The 15,769-nt window shown below is 42.3% G+C and overlaps 1 protein-coding gene across 1 annotated transcript in view; it reads right to left on the reverse strand.

Annotated features, from left to right (window-relative positions):
• The window catches only part of LOC306789313 (voltage-dependent R-type calcium channel subunit alpha-1E-like), a gene marked incomplete at both ends in the record, with an annotated part of 45,480 nt that extends 33,438 nt beyond the window's left edge, over positions 1–12,042 (reverse strand). Inside the window, 4 exons of the mRNA XM_079285202.1 lie at positions 1,647–1,786; positions 2,901–2,996; positions 6,972–7,266; positions 11,633–12,042. Of these exons, the coding sequence (XP_079141328.1) occupies positions 1,647–1,786; positions 2,901–2,996; positions 6,972–7,266; positions 11,633–12,042 (941 nt within the window). The remainder of the gene's footprint in view (positions 1–1,646; positions 1,787–2,900; positions 2,997–6,971; positions 7,267–11,632) is intronic.
• Between the last annotated feature and the right edge of the window lie 3,727 nt (positions 12,043–15,769).

The raw sequence follows: 15,769 nt of genomic DNA on the forward strand, positions 1-15,769 counted from the left end.
TACTTTTGTGAAATGATTACATCAGATATATGTCTTTAGTAGGAAACATTGTAGTTTTGATGTTCTCGTGTGATTTGTTAACAGTAAGAAATACACAGAATAACACCAGCATTATCCTTTAAGTTTATCAGAGCTTAAAATAGTTATGATGAAGTATATGGTTAAAGGTTAAGTGAAATATATGGTACATTTATCTTCATTGTTAGTCCCATTTGTCGCTTAAGACATAAAAGGCCCACTTTCTTCCAGAAGACTTGCCTACAAAGGACTTAAACCCTTCATCTTGTTAGCTTGTTAGCTTGTTAGCTGTCAGAGCTAGCAAACTGTTGCTCATAGACTGGAGCTCAACATAAAGAGTTTAATGACATAAAATTACTGTTGAAATCAGCTATCCAGAGATATTTAACAATCATACAAACTATATATTTATATATACTAGATATTCCTTTTTCACAGTGGAAGACAAAGTCTCAGCAATTGACGTCACATAACATGACAGTAAATTATTAGCACTGCTGACGAGCAACTGTTTTCAACGAGACGTAACGTACTCTACCTACTTTTATTAAACATATCGCCACAACTTATTGCAATACATGGAAAGGTGACAGGGCTGGCTGTTTGACGACATAAACGACTACTTAAATTGAAAAAAAATAGATGTTTCTCGAGCCCAACACTGTGACCAGCAGTGTAATTAATGTAACGGTGGTATAAAGAGAGCAACTGTGAGGTAGCTAACGGTAAGCCTTTCCAGTCTCTAGACTACTCAAAGGGCTTTTATATTACATGTCATTCCCCCATTTACATCCATTCATACACTGATGACAGGGGCTACCATGCAAGGAGCCACCTGCCCATCAGGGGTATCTAACATTCACACCCATTCACATACCGATGGTGCAGCCTTCGGGAGCAATTTGGGGTTCACAGCTATGGCTGGTTGTCGCAGTAACATTATCTGCACTATTACGTCTCACCATTTTGCTAAATATGCTAACATTTAGCCACGCAATGCAACTTTACTATACAATAGCTGAGAATGCAGCAAGGCAGTGAAAAACAATACCAGCATTGAGTATATTGTGACAGGTTTTGCCTAAAAATATCCACAATTTGTAACATCCTTAATAATAACAGCAAAATAACACTTACATCCTCACTAAACAGTGCTGACCTTTTTCACAGCAAGCATTTCCACATGCCATAGTAAGAGAAACACAGGTGTAATTAATAACGTTAACGATGTGAGCCAACTCCTGATATTGCGCACACTGGCTCACTGGAATTAATGGCTTACATGGAATGGAGCCATTGTTTATTTTATTCGTCACACATGTGCTTTACCCAGCTATGACTGCTTTGGAGAAGATCTAGTAAGCATCCAAACAGAAGAACATGAGGAAAGCGTTGTAAGAAGTTCAGACACTATGCCAATCCAAAGTCGAAGTGCAGTTGCTTTGCTCTGATTTGATTGGCTCGCCGTCAGAGAGCAGGCGATGTTCAAAAAGTCGGTTCGCTACAGAGAACTGATATTTGTTCCTCCTCCAAAAACAGATTTCGCCAGTATGCTTGGCAAGTAGTAACTTGGGAATATGCTGACAATGTTTACAACACACATTTCCCACTTCCAGGCTGTCACTCACCCACTGAGCACGACGATGAAGTCCATGATGTTCCAGCCGTTCCTCAGGTAGGAGCCTTTATGGAAAACAAAACCGAGGGCCACCAGCTTTATCCCCGCCTCGAAGCAGAAGATCCCAATGAAGTACGGCTCTGTCTTCTCCTGTGGAGATAAATATACACGCAGCAGATCAGCAGAGCCTGTAGGACTCAAAACTATAACCTGTTGGGTTTGATGTGCACACGCTGGCACACAGACAACACACATAATGTCATGATAGCTCATACACGGACATTTTCACTACTTTAGTACTTTACTTAACGAAGCAATTGTTGCATTTCGGGGAATTCATTGGTAGAAATGGAATTTTATATCAGTTAGTATGTTTTCTTCGGTGTATAATCACCTGAAAATATGAATAGTTGTGTTTTTGATACCTAAGAATGAGTCTTTTATATCTAAATACGGAGCGGGTCATCTTCACAGAGGCGGCTGCCATGTATCTACAGTAGCCCAGAAGAGACAAAACTAACATGGCTCTAGGTCGGGCCATTTTTCACCTTTTCGCGGCAGCCACCGTAGTTCTCCTACACGCTTGGCACACGGGAAAAGTTTCAGTTGGTTGCAATCTGTAACCTCGCCGCTAGATGCCGGCAAATATATCACACTGGCCCTTCAAGTAAAAGTGGCAATACCGCCATTAAAATGACTCCATTACAGGTAATAATCCCACAATCATGAGCAGCATTTTAACATTGTCACAGTGGAGCTACTTTTAACAAGTTATGAGGCTTTAATCTATAACTACTTTCTTTGATAATCTGATTAAATGTTTTATATTTAACAGCTTAACTGATCTCTCTAATGGTCTACCTAAAAATTATACTCAAATAATGATCTCTAGTCTTGGTCTCTTAGTCTTGTTCCTTTCCACCACAGAAGGTACATTTGTATGTGCCATTCATCCTCATGTGTCCAAAACGCAACATTGAAACAGTGTAAGTTATCTTCCTTTAAAACATTTCTGTCTCAACCATTTCCATCCACCACCTTCTTAAAACGCTCCATGCCAATATAAAATAATCCTTAACTGAGAGGAAGCTTTTACTTTGGGGGATTCTGACCTTATTCTTGTGATTACTGCAGTTTAAGTCACACAACTTGATCTTCATAAACTCTGAGTCGTTCTGCTTTGCTTTCGTATCTACAGCTCACAACAACCTCGCCCACAACCCGGTCTTTCTATCGAGGATGTGAAAACTGATTTTGTCCTCACCAGTCTCTTTGCCATGGGGGTCTTATCCTCTCCAGGGAGGTGCTGCTCCAAGGCCAGGACGACACAGTTGGCGGTGATGGTGGCCAGGATCATGTACTCAAATGGTGTAAAGGCCACAACGTTAAGGAAAGCACTTTTACTCCAACACAAGGAGAAAACTAACACGTAACAAACAAACAAACGCTGACACACACACACACACACATGACAATATATTGTGCATCATTACACAAACAACCAAATCTGCATATTCTAAGTTAATACACTGACAGTCGTGTTATTCTTTATCCACAAATACTTCAAAGTGCATTTGTGCGTGGTTCAGTGCAAAGGAGGAAAGAAAAGCCATAGATGGATGGATGATTACATGACAGATGAATTATGGTTCATATTCGCTGGTGTTGGAGGCAATCTGTTGGAGAGATTGCAGTATCCATGGCAACGTGCTTTTAAAAAAAGTGTTTTTCTACGAAGAGGAGAAAGAGGCAGGTTAGGGAGGGAATGAGAGCTCGGGGAAGTCACCTTGGCCCGACTGGTTTAACGACACGAACTACGGCAAACGGTCCTCGTCACTCCTCTCACTGTACACCGCTGACACCACACAGCATGTGTCACACGGTGCATTCATTTTAGTGTCTCACGTCTTCAAAGCGTTACCTCTTTACTACGGAGGAGAGCAGTCAAGGTTTTAACCTGAACTGAGCGATTGTGAGTTGATTTACTTCATTGTGAGGTTTCACAAACCAGGCAGTTGTGATATCCTCGATAATATACCAGAGGCATTTTTTTGATAATTTTTTAGATTTTTAGATAATTTTTCAGGACCTCGTGCTCTGGGAAACTGTGATGAGCATCTTGTACAGTTTTCCAACATTTTACAGAATAATTGTAAAAAGTAATCATTATCTGCTGAGAATAATACAAGAATTTGATGTTTCATGATGAAATGATGAATAAACAAATGCAATGAAAGCTGCAATCTCGCATTAAAACATTTTAGAGTTGAACTGATCAGCCAATTAACACAAACATATCACCACCTTGGTAATCAATTAACCGTTGAAGTCATTTTTAAGCAGACATGTTGAACATTATTTAGTTCCAGCGTCTCAGTTGTGATGATTTGGCTGCTTATTGTCATTATCACATTATCTTTTGTGATAATGAGCTGATAATAAGTGTTAGCATGCGATTTGATGATGTCACATTGGGTCTTTTTGGGAAATTAGTTGCAGCTTTAAAATGCTAAAACATGTATGTTTACGTGAATTATTCCTTTCAGGATAATCACAAATCACTGATCTCAACCTCTCAAATCTGCCAATCCAAATTTTTCACAAGTGGATTCCTGCACAGACTTGAAACAGGAACACGACTCTTCACCACATTTCCTGCAAGAAACTTGCTTAAGGCTGATCTGTGCAGTTGCAGCTGGAAGTGAGTGCACATTTGTGCGTCTTGATGTGACTCCAAATTCAGAACTTAAGTGCCATTTTTGTTTTGTGTAGGTTTTTAAGCTTTGAAGTTGACATTATTTCTGGAAGCATCATTTCTATATTTTCTCAGGAATGACATCTACTGCAGTCGATTTTTTTTCTCACGGCTGAAACACCTGTTTGTATACGTGTGCGTGCATGGGCCCTATGGATACAGTATATCTGCATATGTGTGAACCAGCATGTGACTATGTGCCCCAACACTTGTCGGTGCTTGTGACTTTCAGTCCCCCGGAGTTCCCATGAGGCAGCTGCTCCTTGTTATTAATTTCCCTGCCTTCAGTGAAATGGGGTCAGTGACTCACAGAGGAGCGCTGCGATGGGGCCCTCTGGGACCCACACTGACTCACATTGACAGGTCCACATTATTGCCATTGAAGACAGAAAATAGCTGAAGTGGGAAATACTTAATAAATCTCGCCCCCTCCAGCTGCCCTTTACGATCTGTTACCTGCACCAGAGATCGTGCTTGTTTGGGACCATTTAGGACAAATCACATAGAGTTAACCATGCCGTTGTTTTTTTTGATATTTATTGTTTTTTTATGATCTTCAAGCAGCTGTTTATTTTGGTTTTAGTTTCGTGGAATGCCAGGGTGGGTTTATCTGGGCTCTACTCTGCCTTTTCTCTTCAATTTGTTGTGGCTGTTTCTCTGTTTTTAACTGGAGGCATTGATAACGTTTAGAATGCAACAATATATTAGTTTGTCTGGTCCATGAAATGTGGAATTAGGGGATGATTGGTATTATTTTTGAAACATTACTTTAACGATTAACTGATTCTCAAAATGTTTCCAGTTTCATTTTCTGTCTATCAACTGATGTGAAATCCAAATCAAGTCTGCAGTTCTGCTGTCAAAGTTACATTCGTAATGGAATGTGATGGATTAGATAATGAATTAAAGCGTAATGGCTCTTTGTGTTGTATGCAAATGAACAGAAACCACTGGCATAAAAACATACCTGGTCAGCAGTGATGTAAAGAATACACGAAGGCTGCAACTAATCATTATTTTTAGAATGTATTAATCTGTCGATTGCTTTTGAGAATTTTCTAACCATTCTATAAAAACATCAGAAAACAGCAAAACATTATCCACCCTAGTTTCCAAGACTCTAAGGTGACATCTGAAAATATCTTCTTTTACCTGACCAACAGTCAAAAACTCAAAGATACCCTGCTTACAATGATATACAACAAAGAAAAGCACACTGGATCATTTGTAAATGACTCAAAGCGATTAATCAATTATTTATGCCCTTGCCGGTTCATTTTCTTTTTCAGGAACTGGTACAATCCTTGAACTTAATTAACTCTATGGTGCAGAGACTTCGGCCTATTGGGCAACAGAAGTCCCATCTTCTTCTAAACTTGAGAGAAATACCATACTGTAACACTCCAATCTATTCGTGCAGGAACATATGCAATCAAAGAAACAGCATAGCAATGAATGCGAATGAATCCGTTTTTTTCACTTGCAAATCTCCAAAAGTTGGACACTGTGAGCAATATCTGGGTCTCACCCAGTCGATACTCTGACATGTGCTGCTCTCACAGCCCACGATCCACCACAGTACTACTGGCCAGCTCTCTCCCACATACCTCTACCTCTGTGATACCGACAGTCACATTACCATGCTGCCTGGCCAGCTAGTCTTGACCACTAGCCCCACTCCCACACACAAAACAGAGCCTGCAGTTAGGTAACAGTGGGAGACTGGCACACTGCACTGAAGGGGGTGTAAGACAGGAGGAGCAGTGGGCAGATATGGCAACTGAGTAATGCTGTTGAACTGATCATGCTTTAAAAATGTCGAAATATGTACACGATATATCAGAAAATCGCTTGATTAAAGCAAACAACAACAAACTGATTTAAGTGAACATGACATGTAATTGGTGACTGTGCATATATATATATATATATATATATATATATATATATATATATATATATATATTTCATGCACTCTGCATTCACGTTAAATTAACTCGCTGCACCTGCTGGCAAAATAACTTCCCTGGTGATCTTTGTTGGAGCTGCAGAAGTTCAGGAGAGAGAAACCGTTTGGCTGAAGCGGGAAGCAGAGAAACGCTGGTGGATTTGAACCGACACCTACTCATGGCCGGGTTCATATTCCAATGAGCACGAAGGCAAGCAGAGATGTGCCTACATGCCACCCCCACAGTGAGCAGAACTGCTTCTAATGATCACCAGTAACTTTCTGTCTTCTGCCAACACTGGAGCACATGGAGCCCACGGATGAATAGAATCGGGGGCAAGTTGCTGAGCAGAATTACGAGAAGAAAGGTTGAACTCAGCTGGGTCAATGAATTAATCCCGTGATTTAACTAGCAGCTGGAGATCATTATGCAGATCAGAAACCACTAAATAAAGAGTGTGAAGGTGTCATGCAAAACACATTGACAGCACTGAGATTGCACTGAAGAAACTACGTTTGTCACTTGTGAGTGAATGGGAGTTGTGCTTGTCATGCTGCCTGTAGCTGTCCATGGTGCTGAACTGACAACGTGCACCTTCTTTCTAATGAACTTTAAGGAACGCAAACACAACTTCAAACACGTTTCTTATGGAAGGATATGGCCACTCAATGAATCGCCTCGCCGTTTTCCTTATGATGTTGTCCTCTGCGAAGATGAAGAGCGCCCTGTTGACGGTGAGGCAGTTCTGCCGGTGGGGGACGGGGTTGTACATAGCCATGGTCCGGGCCCGCTGCGCCTTGGCTTGCTTCATGGAAGCCGTGAGCCCCGCCGCCACCGCGTCCTGTCCTTCCGCGCTGCCGCGCTCCACGTCCCCATCTCCGGAGTCCACTGTGCTGGGAACGGACTCGTCTCCGAACCGAGCCATTCTGCAAAAAAGAGATGAGGAGATCACCGGCTTAGATAGGTTTCGCTACGGGACGACTTAAAGAAAAAATGTGAAGTGGAGTTAAACGGGGGGAGAAAAAAGGCTCCACCTTTAATCCGGTGACAGCTTTTCGAGCGCCAAGATTCCCAAAAAGTTGCAGATTCCTATCACTCCATATCCACAAGAACAAAACCCGGATTATATCATTCAGTTGGCTAATATTTTAGGAGGGAAACATCATCCATTTACTTGAAGAAGAATCAGGAGAACAAGCTGCACAATCTCGTCATCTCTGAGATCCCATCTGTTTAACAGCGCATTACAATCAGCTATGAGCAACTTTTAATGTGCGCGTCTCTAAACTCTGCAGGCAGCGGGAGGGAGGGGAAAAAACACATCCACCGAGTTTATACCTATCGATTTTCTACCAACAGCTCTTTTGGATCTGACAAAGCGGCAGCTGCGTGATCCAAACCTACTGTGTGCTCATCAGAGAGAGAGATCCGAGGGAAGTCCTCGCAAACTTTACGCATCTTCTCGACCCGGTAAACTTGAAAAAAAAGAGGAAGATCTCACGTGAAAGGAAGGCCGTTTAACGCGTCTCGACCAGCTTCTTTAAATAATAGAGAGAGAAAAACTGCACACGAAGTTATTCTCTCATCAATCAGAAAATGCAGTGAGAGAGTTGCTTGAATCTCCAGGTCATCTTACAGTCACATCACCTGCTGGAAAATGAGCACGCAGCCAGGAGCGCATAAGCACCAGCAGCCCCCTCCCACAGTAATATTTCATGATGGAGATTTCAAAATCCATCTGAATGAAGGCTGGTGGAGAGGAGGGACACATATTTTGTAACCATAGCAATTAGAGTTTGCTGAGGATGAACAAAAACAGAAAAGAGCCCATATAGGCTGCAGCAGGCTGTGTGGGTATCAAAAACAATTATGTAAACATGTTAGTGGGTGCAGTGGCAAGAGAAAGGGGTGTGAAAATATATTTAATACTAAAGGAGACAATGCACAGACAAAGACAACACGTGTGGGGATGGGGCAAAAAAATAAATGACATAATAGTGATTTATAGAACAGGGGCTTGACTCCCCCACGCCCTCTCCCATTTGATAGTCAGACAGCATTGTCATATTTTCATTAATGGAGACAGACTTGCACTATTAGAAACATTTAAAAACTAGGCCATTGTGCTAATATTGGAGTAAAATCAGGAGCAAAAAATAGAGCATGAAATAGATCGGAGGGCTGCTCCCTTTTTTGAGGGAGCAGAGAAGAAAGCAGGGTCTTTTTCACGCTCAGTGCCACAAGTGAGACCTCATTATAGACCACGAGGCTCTCTCGCTCCATCTGCTGCTCTCCTCCCTTCCCCACTGTTTCCTGAAGATGACCACTTCAGCACCCGCGGACACGGTATTATCCAATCGTGGCTGAAGCCGCTGTTTGCCACGTCAAATAAACGCAGGGAAAAACAACCCGGGGCATCATCCCTGACACATGACATCACCCTCTTCTGCTGACTGACAGACTCAACTGTGCAGCAGCACAATAGCTAAGGTATCAAAGTGTGCAGACGGGCAGCGAGCGAGGGCTCAGACGAGAAGGAGGGGGATTGCAAAAGCAAGCCAAGAGAGAGTGACAAATTTATGCTTGGCAAACAAGTCGAGATCTGGGGGAGAAGAGGGAAAAAAATCGATTTAACAGGATCTGTGAATAAGTCCCGAAGTGAGCTCCAAAAAACTCTGTTAGCTCCTCATCTCATCCTAATCTGCAAGAAGCAGGCGGGCATGTCGCTTTCATGCAACAAAAGGCCTCACTGACCTATCCAGTGCACAATGTAAAGATAAAAGGGTAATATAACAGATATAAAGATATAATCTGCTATATTCTGGTATCTGCAACATATCTCACATTCACTTTTTTACTAAAAATGTTACATAAGCATTCATTCCTAAAAAAAAAAAAAGACTCATCGACTTGTTTGTGACCCAACAAAAATATTTGTCCATCTTTGCAAACAGTACATCTCTCTGTGTGTTTGTGTGTGTTTGTGTGTGTGTGTGTGTGTGTGTGTGTGTGTGTGTGTGCGTGTGTGCATGTCTGTCTGTCTCTTGCTCTCTCTTTGCTGTTGTTTCCATAGCGACATAGCTCTCTTGAATTCCTGCGCCGCTCGTTCTTTTTATTTCTGCCAACAAAAGCCATGTTGCACAATGGAGCAACCTCTTCCTACAGAAATCTCCTGACACGCACACGCACACACGCACACACACGCACACGCACACACGCACACACACACACACACGCACACCTCCGCTCCATCAGGGTTATTGGACAAACAAGAGGCAAACTGACTACAGCTCTGTCACTACAGTACTGTATGTGTATGATCAGCTGTAGTCTGCTTTAGGAGTGTTTGGCTTTTGTTTCTGCTCTTGCTCACAGCCTACTCAAAGGCTTCCAAAAATAGCTGTGTGAACTGTTAGCGGATCAAAGATCAAAGCAGAGAGGCTCATATCAATTAGCTTTGACCTGACCAAAGTTTGAATACCGTGAATGGGCCACACTTAGCTGATTAAGGGGTAAATTAGTGGCTCACTACCTCGATGTGAAAGCCACGGTCACCTGCCGTGTGTTTTTAACGTCAGCCGTCGAGCAGAAGACATCTTTAGAAACACGGTGGAGGGGAAGGCAGACGAAGAGAGGCTGCAGGTGACATGCACCGTGCAGTTCAAACGTTAATGGGCTTTACTTTGTGCCACAACTCTGAAGAGCATTTATATAATTGCAGACAGGCTTTCATCCAGCAACGACTGGAGTGGTTTTAGCATTAAATTTTTCTTGCTGTTGCCTAGCAACAGACATCCTCTCGTACTGAGTTGTGTCAGTTTGATTCGACCAATAACCGCCACTTACATCATCGCTGATTGGCGCGACACCGTGTGCAGATTACCTTGAAGCATATTGACATTATTATCACGTCAGTTAAATATTACACCTCTGCCGATTAAGGCCTCAATAAAAACAATTTTGCGAATTCAACAGTGAAAGTAAAAATAACTTTTCTCAAAAGTCATATCATGAAGAAATTCGATATCACTCATTGATTTGGAACTTTTCTTAAAATTGTATCCTACAATTGTACAAATTATCAATATTTCAGTGTCTGTAGTTGTTAAAATCAACAATGTCTAAATTCAGCAGCTGAGCTCTGAAGGCATCATATGCTGGTTCCCAGCTGCTCCTCTACTTTGATTCCCTAGCATCCCCTAATGGACAAATAACCACAATACATGTACAGTTGTGCTCTTATATTCATATTCAGCTGTTGTTTTTTTGGGTCCCTCGTTTAATGTTTTGTACTTTTAAGTGCGGTAACTCATGCATGCAACACTTACAGGTTAAAAATAAGAGAATATGCAAATGTTAGTAATCAAGGACGAAACACTGAGATAAATCTCACGTTTGAGTGTCTGTACGTGAGAGAAAAAGAAAGAAAAAGATGGAAAGCCAGAGAGGGAATGGCAGTGAAGTGGATGTGAGTGGGTGGTGGAGGTAAAATCAGAGGATGTGGGAAGGAGGAGGGGGCTTGTTGGTGGGTTGGGGGTTACACTGATGGAGCACCACTCTACCGTCGAGTGGTGGGAAGCAGATAATCAGAGCGATGTGGCTCCAGAGTTCAAAAGTTCACATGCAAGCACCCTCAGCTCCGGCATTAATAACGCTATCCAGTATGTTATTACAGTAAACCGCAGCCAACAATGCTACACAGGCGTTAAAAAAACAAAACATCAATTCAACTGATGAAAGCATGGGAAGTGATTCGGTGAATCATTGGTGGAACTATAACAATGACGGAAACAAAGGAAGCTGCATACGTATTGCTGCGATGGAGCACCATTTGAAACAAAGCACTTTGTAGCTAAGCAACAAAACAACTATAATAAGTGTTATACTTTATCAGTAATCATCAATCATTTGAACACTTGAAGTAGCACCAAGGAACAACGTTTTCAGAGTGGGTTAGTGTCTCTTGTGTGCATGATTTGATACGCAGTCCTGTTCACATTATTCCACTCATCAACAATTGGAGGAGATGCAAATAAATACAGCAGTCAACAAAGGCAAGGAAGCTAGCAAGCAAACATGGAACGTAAACAATACGCTGTGGGTTCAGAGATTCAAGCTACACCTTGTTTAACTTGTTTAACGTTAAAAATAAAGTTCTTTGGCTTCACACTATGTGTTTGTAAAGACTGGCCCTGACTTTGAATGTGTTCTTTTGTCCTCCATGGAGATGTATCATCGTTACACATGCAATTTAAGAGGAATCCTTTGCCTCTGAATCTCTTTTATACTTACTCCCACTCCTTCCTGCGTGCCTGCGGCGTGCTCTGGATTTTGTGAGCCTGGTGAGCCATGATGATGTCTTTCTGCTCCACGAGTCCCCCGCGCCGCCGCTGCATGCCGTGGGGGCTCAGCGACCCCGAACCCTGATCGGACGAGCCCTCTTCCTGACCACAAGGCACATCAAAGCTGGCGGCTCGAGGGGGCAGCCCCAGGTACTCGGGGAGGGCGTGAGGGACCTGCAGGGAGCTGGAGCGGACTCCTTGTGCCAGGCCGTGTCGGGGAGTGGAGCTGGGCTTCCTCCAGGCCTCAGGCTCGGGGAGGGACAGGGAGGACTGGACGTGCATACTTCCACCCGGACCACAGCCGGCCATAGAGAGGAGGCTGGGTGAGAGGGAGAGGGACTGGTCTGAACTGGTGAGCATCTCTACAGAGGACGGTAGTTGGCGGTTTCACCATAATGCTACAAATGAGACAAAGGGGTAGAAAGGAGGGAACCATTGATGAGTGAAAAAGCAGTGACACACATGAAACGTCTCACATTCTGCCTGTCTCCTCTCTGTTTGTCTATTTTTAGCCACGATAGAAGCTTGGCTCTTGGAACTGCAATGTCTACCACATTGCTCCAGATTGAAATATCTCCACTATTCGATGGATTGCCATAGTTATGGTCTCCAGAGGATGAATGTCAACACTGTACCTGTCTTTGACACCTAGAATAGGATTATTTCGCTGACTGTTTCACATTTTTAGAAGTAACTGTTGCAAAATATTGAAGGCAGATAAACGGACAGTTCCTGAACCAAAAACTGCTGCCAACCAGCGTCAATTCGGAATAATTGCAACCATGTAACTGTACTTTTTCTAAATGATCATCAGCAATGTGGGATATTTGTGGGCATAAGACAAGGAGGAACAAAAGCTTTAAACCAGCAGCCATGCAGAAATAATACCAGTAATTGTGCTGACAGGTGGAATAAGATTGTTTGCAGAAATGAGGTCAGAGAGGTGAGATTTTTTTTATCTTAAAAGTGTGGAACACTCGACCTTCTTGCTTTAATCTCATCTGTTGTTTCCAGAACACTGAACACATATCCCTAAAAAACATTATCCTGCCATTGTCCATATCAGCGTGTGTGTGTGTGTGTGTGTGTGTGTGTGTGTGTGTGTGTGTGTGTGTGTGTGTGTGTGTGTGTGTTTGTGTGTGTGTAACTGAGACAGAGAAATATGAGGGAGATGAGGTGGCAAAGGCTGGAAAACAGCAAGTTTGAGGCGAGCCAGTCAGAGACAGACGAAACAAGGTTGTTCCAACTCCGAAAAAGAAGATGACCTGAGTGTGGGACAGCTGAAGCAAAAGGCACAGTGACTCACACACCAGCAGTACGGCTCCTCAGACATGAACTGGACACAATACGGGTTGAGCTCATGCTCTCACAGGCAGCACAGCGCCCGTCTGAAAGGGCTACCAGGGTCAGCGCGCGCATTCACATGATTACAGCGCGGCCCTGCAAGTTCACAAACACACCCTGTGTCATCGGTCGGAGATGAAATCACTTTGTATCCGCAGGCACACCTTCAGAGAGCAAACTATAGGAAGGTTTTCTGTGTTAGTCCACGAGAGCTGGGTTACCTTTACAAACAGACATGATATCAATCAGCAATGCATTGATGATGTTGCTTTATAGATGAGAGCATCACTGCAGTGAGCCGATACAATTACCGCTGCAAGAGTCGTCCTCTCCGTCTGGCTCTTTTTATTATCAATTAAAAATCTCTGATCAATTAGTGCAAACACTGTAGCCACTGAAACAACTGGCAGCCCCCACCTCTTCCAATTTGTGCTCGTCAGCTGCAGGTCTGCGATCGTTTCTTTTTTTTAATTATTTTTCAGGAATACATTGACTGTCCTGTTAACAGGTATTGCTAATTAGGATGCTGCTTCTTGCGGAGTTGAAGTGTTTGACGCGAGTAGCAGCAGCAGCAGCAGTCATGAGTAAGAATAGATGAATTAGATGCTAAACATGTTCACAAGAGGCAGAGGGTTAATGCAGAGCGCGCGAGAGACAGGAAAACATATCAATAAAGTCATGAAATGATTCATGGATTTGAGGGCTTTTTTGTTTGTTTTACCTTGAGGTGACACGCGCGCTCCTTCATCGTCAGAGAGCCCTATTCAGGTGGATCCTTGAAAATTCCGGATTTCTCACTCAGTCCAAGTTGAGATGTTTGAGGATGATTTCTTGAGGATTTTGAGGATGATTTCTTGAGGATTTTGAGGATGGATTCCGCGCGTGGTGATTGCGGCTGTTTGTCTATAAATACCGCGGCGCGGCCGGCAGCCAGAGGAGCGTGGCTTCATGTGAACGTAAACAGGCATGGGGGACAGGAGCGAGGCATGAAGACAATCGCAGTCATCTTCACTGGCTGAGCTGCGGTGATGTGACTCACTTTGTGGGTCAGAGTGATCGGCTGTGTCTTCAAACTTCAGTTAAGGAGAGAAGTGAAATGTGGAAACACGGCTTGAAGCGTTTTACCTGTCTGAATATCAGATTTATTATTATTATATATTATATACATATTTTTTTCGGAGTGAAAGAGAATTAATGCAACAGGTCTGGTGTGAGCATGATGTTTTTACCACTAGATGGTGGACTAAAGCCGCATACCTGACACACAGCAGGTGCAGTGAATAAGGAATTAAAGTATACAGTCAACCTGCATCTATTACTCTTCTTTCCAGGTTTTTCTGTAACACTAATAACAGCATGGCCGGCACAAACCTTTTTGGGGGCCGCAGTAGTTTTTTTTTAATGCCTCTAACGCCCCAAATAAGTAAATAAGCGGTCGTGAAATAAATATTCACATCCTTCACGGAATAAAAAGTAGAACACAGAGTTGAAATGCTCCATTACGAGTAAAAATAAACATGTAATTTAAGCACTTCAAATGAATCAATTGGAGCAGCTGAACTCTGTTTTATTAGAGCCAGATCACATTGTTCTTTCCAGGAAACTTCCTAGGAAAATATTAGCTCATAAAATAAAATATTACCACAATAAACTACAATCAAAAGCAATAAAAGAAAGTAGATCACTGAACCTGGACTTACACCTGTTCAGTAGTTTCATCTAAAGAGTGAAACACATCAACATTGAAAGATTCTCTTGAACAGATGTAAATGAGCAAAGATGCAATATGTATTTTAATGATGAGAAACACAATTTAGTCACTCAAAAAGTGTCACATTTGTTGCATTTCATCGTTTTCTTTGCGATTTAATATAAATATATGATCTGTTCTTCAATTATTAATTTAGAGGATGTATGAGAACAGATGCTGAGTGTTCCAGTTCAAGCAGAATACGTTTTATACCTTAAAGTACAAAAACATAAACAAGGTAAAACTCATAATGTAAAAAGATGTAAGGGTGCCCATTTTCCTGTGTCTATATCATGAAACTATAGAGCCAAGGACAGAGAATAACTTTCCTGTGATTAAAACAGAGCCACGATGGTCCATGTACTTAATTAAAAGGTCAGCCGTGTTCATTTCAACCAATCCTGTAATTCCCTAAACTGAGGAAGAGGTGTTAGCTGTGGGACTGAGAGCGGAGCAGAAACCGTCTGCTGCCACCAACACTGAAGGGTAAATGAAGACATCAAATTAAAACTGTATTTCTCCTAATTCTTGTGCTGGGATGGCTTTCCAAATCTTTGTCTTAAGGGGAGACACCCAGGGGGGGATCGGGTAGACATTTTAATGAAAAGATACAACCACAAAACCTCCCCAGTTGATTTGAGGAAAAGTGTTTTTGTTTTACAGGTTTTCTAAAATGCCATGTTTAGATATGCCAATGAGGCACTGTCTTATCAAATATGTGTTCATTTGCATATTGGTCCACAATAACAAACGTCATATGAAGTCAGGTTCCAATTCCCTGTTTCATTTAGTTGACATATTAGAGTCAAATGTTTTTGCAGAGGGAATTCTCTTATGACTCCAAGAATCAGATAATACTGTCAACAGCCATATAAAGTTCATTCTCGCCATGTTTTTGGGAATAAAATATTCTATAAATCCGGCTATGAATGAGAACAGGAATGAAAATGTCAAGTTTGGTGTATGTAACTGCTACTGAAGTGGAGATTTCTG

This window comes from Melanostigma gelatinosum, assembly GCF_949748355.1.
Source record: "Melanostigma gelatinosum genome assembly, chromosome: 15".
Lineage (NCBI taxonomy): Eukaryota > Metazoa > Chordata > Actinopteri > Perciformes > Zoarcidae > Melanostigma > Melanostigma gelatinosum.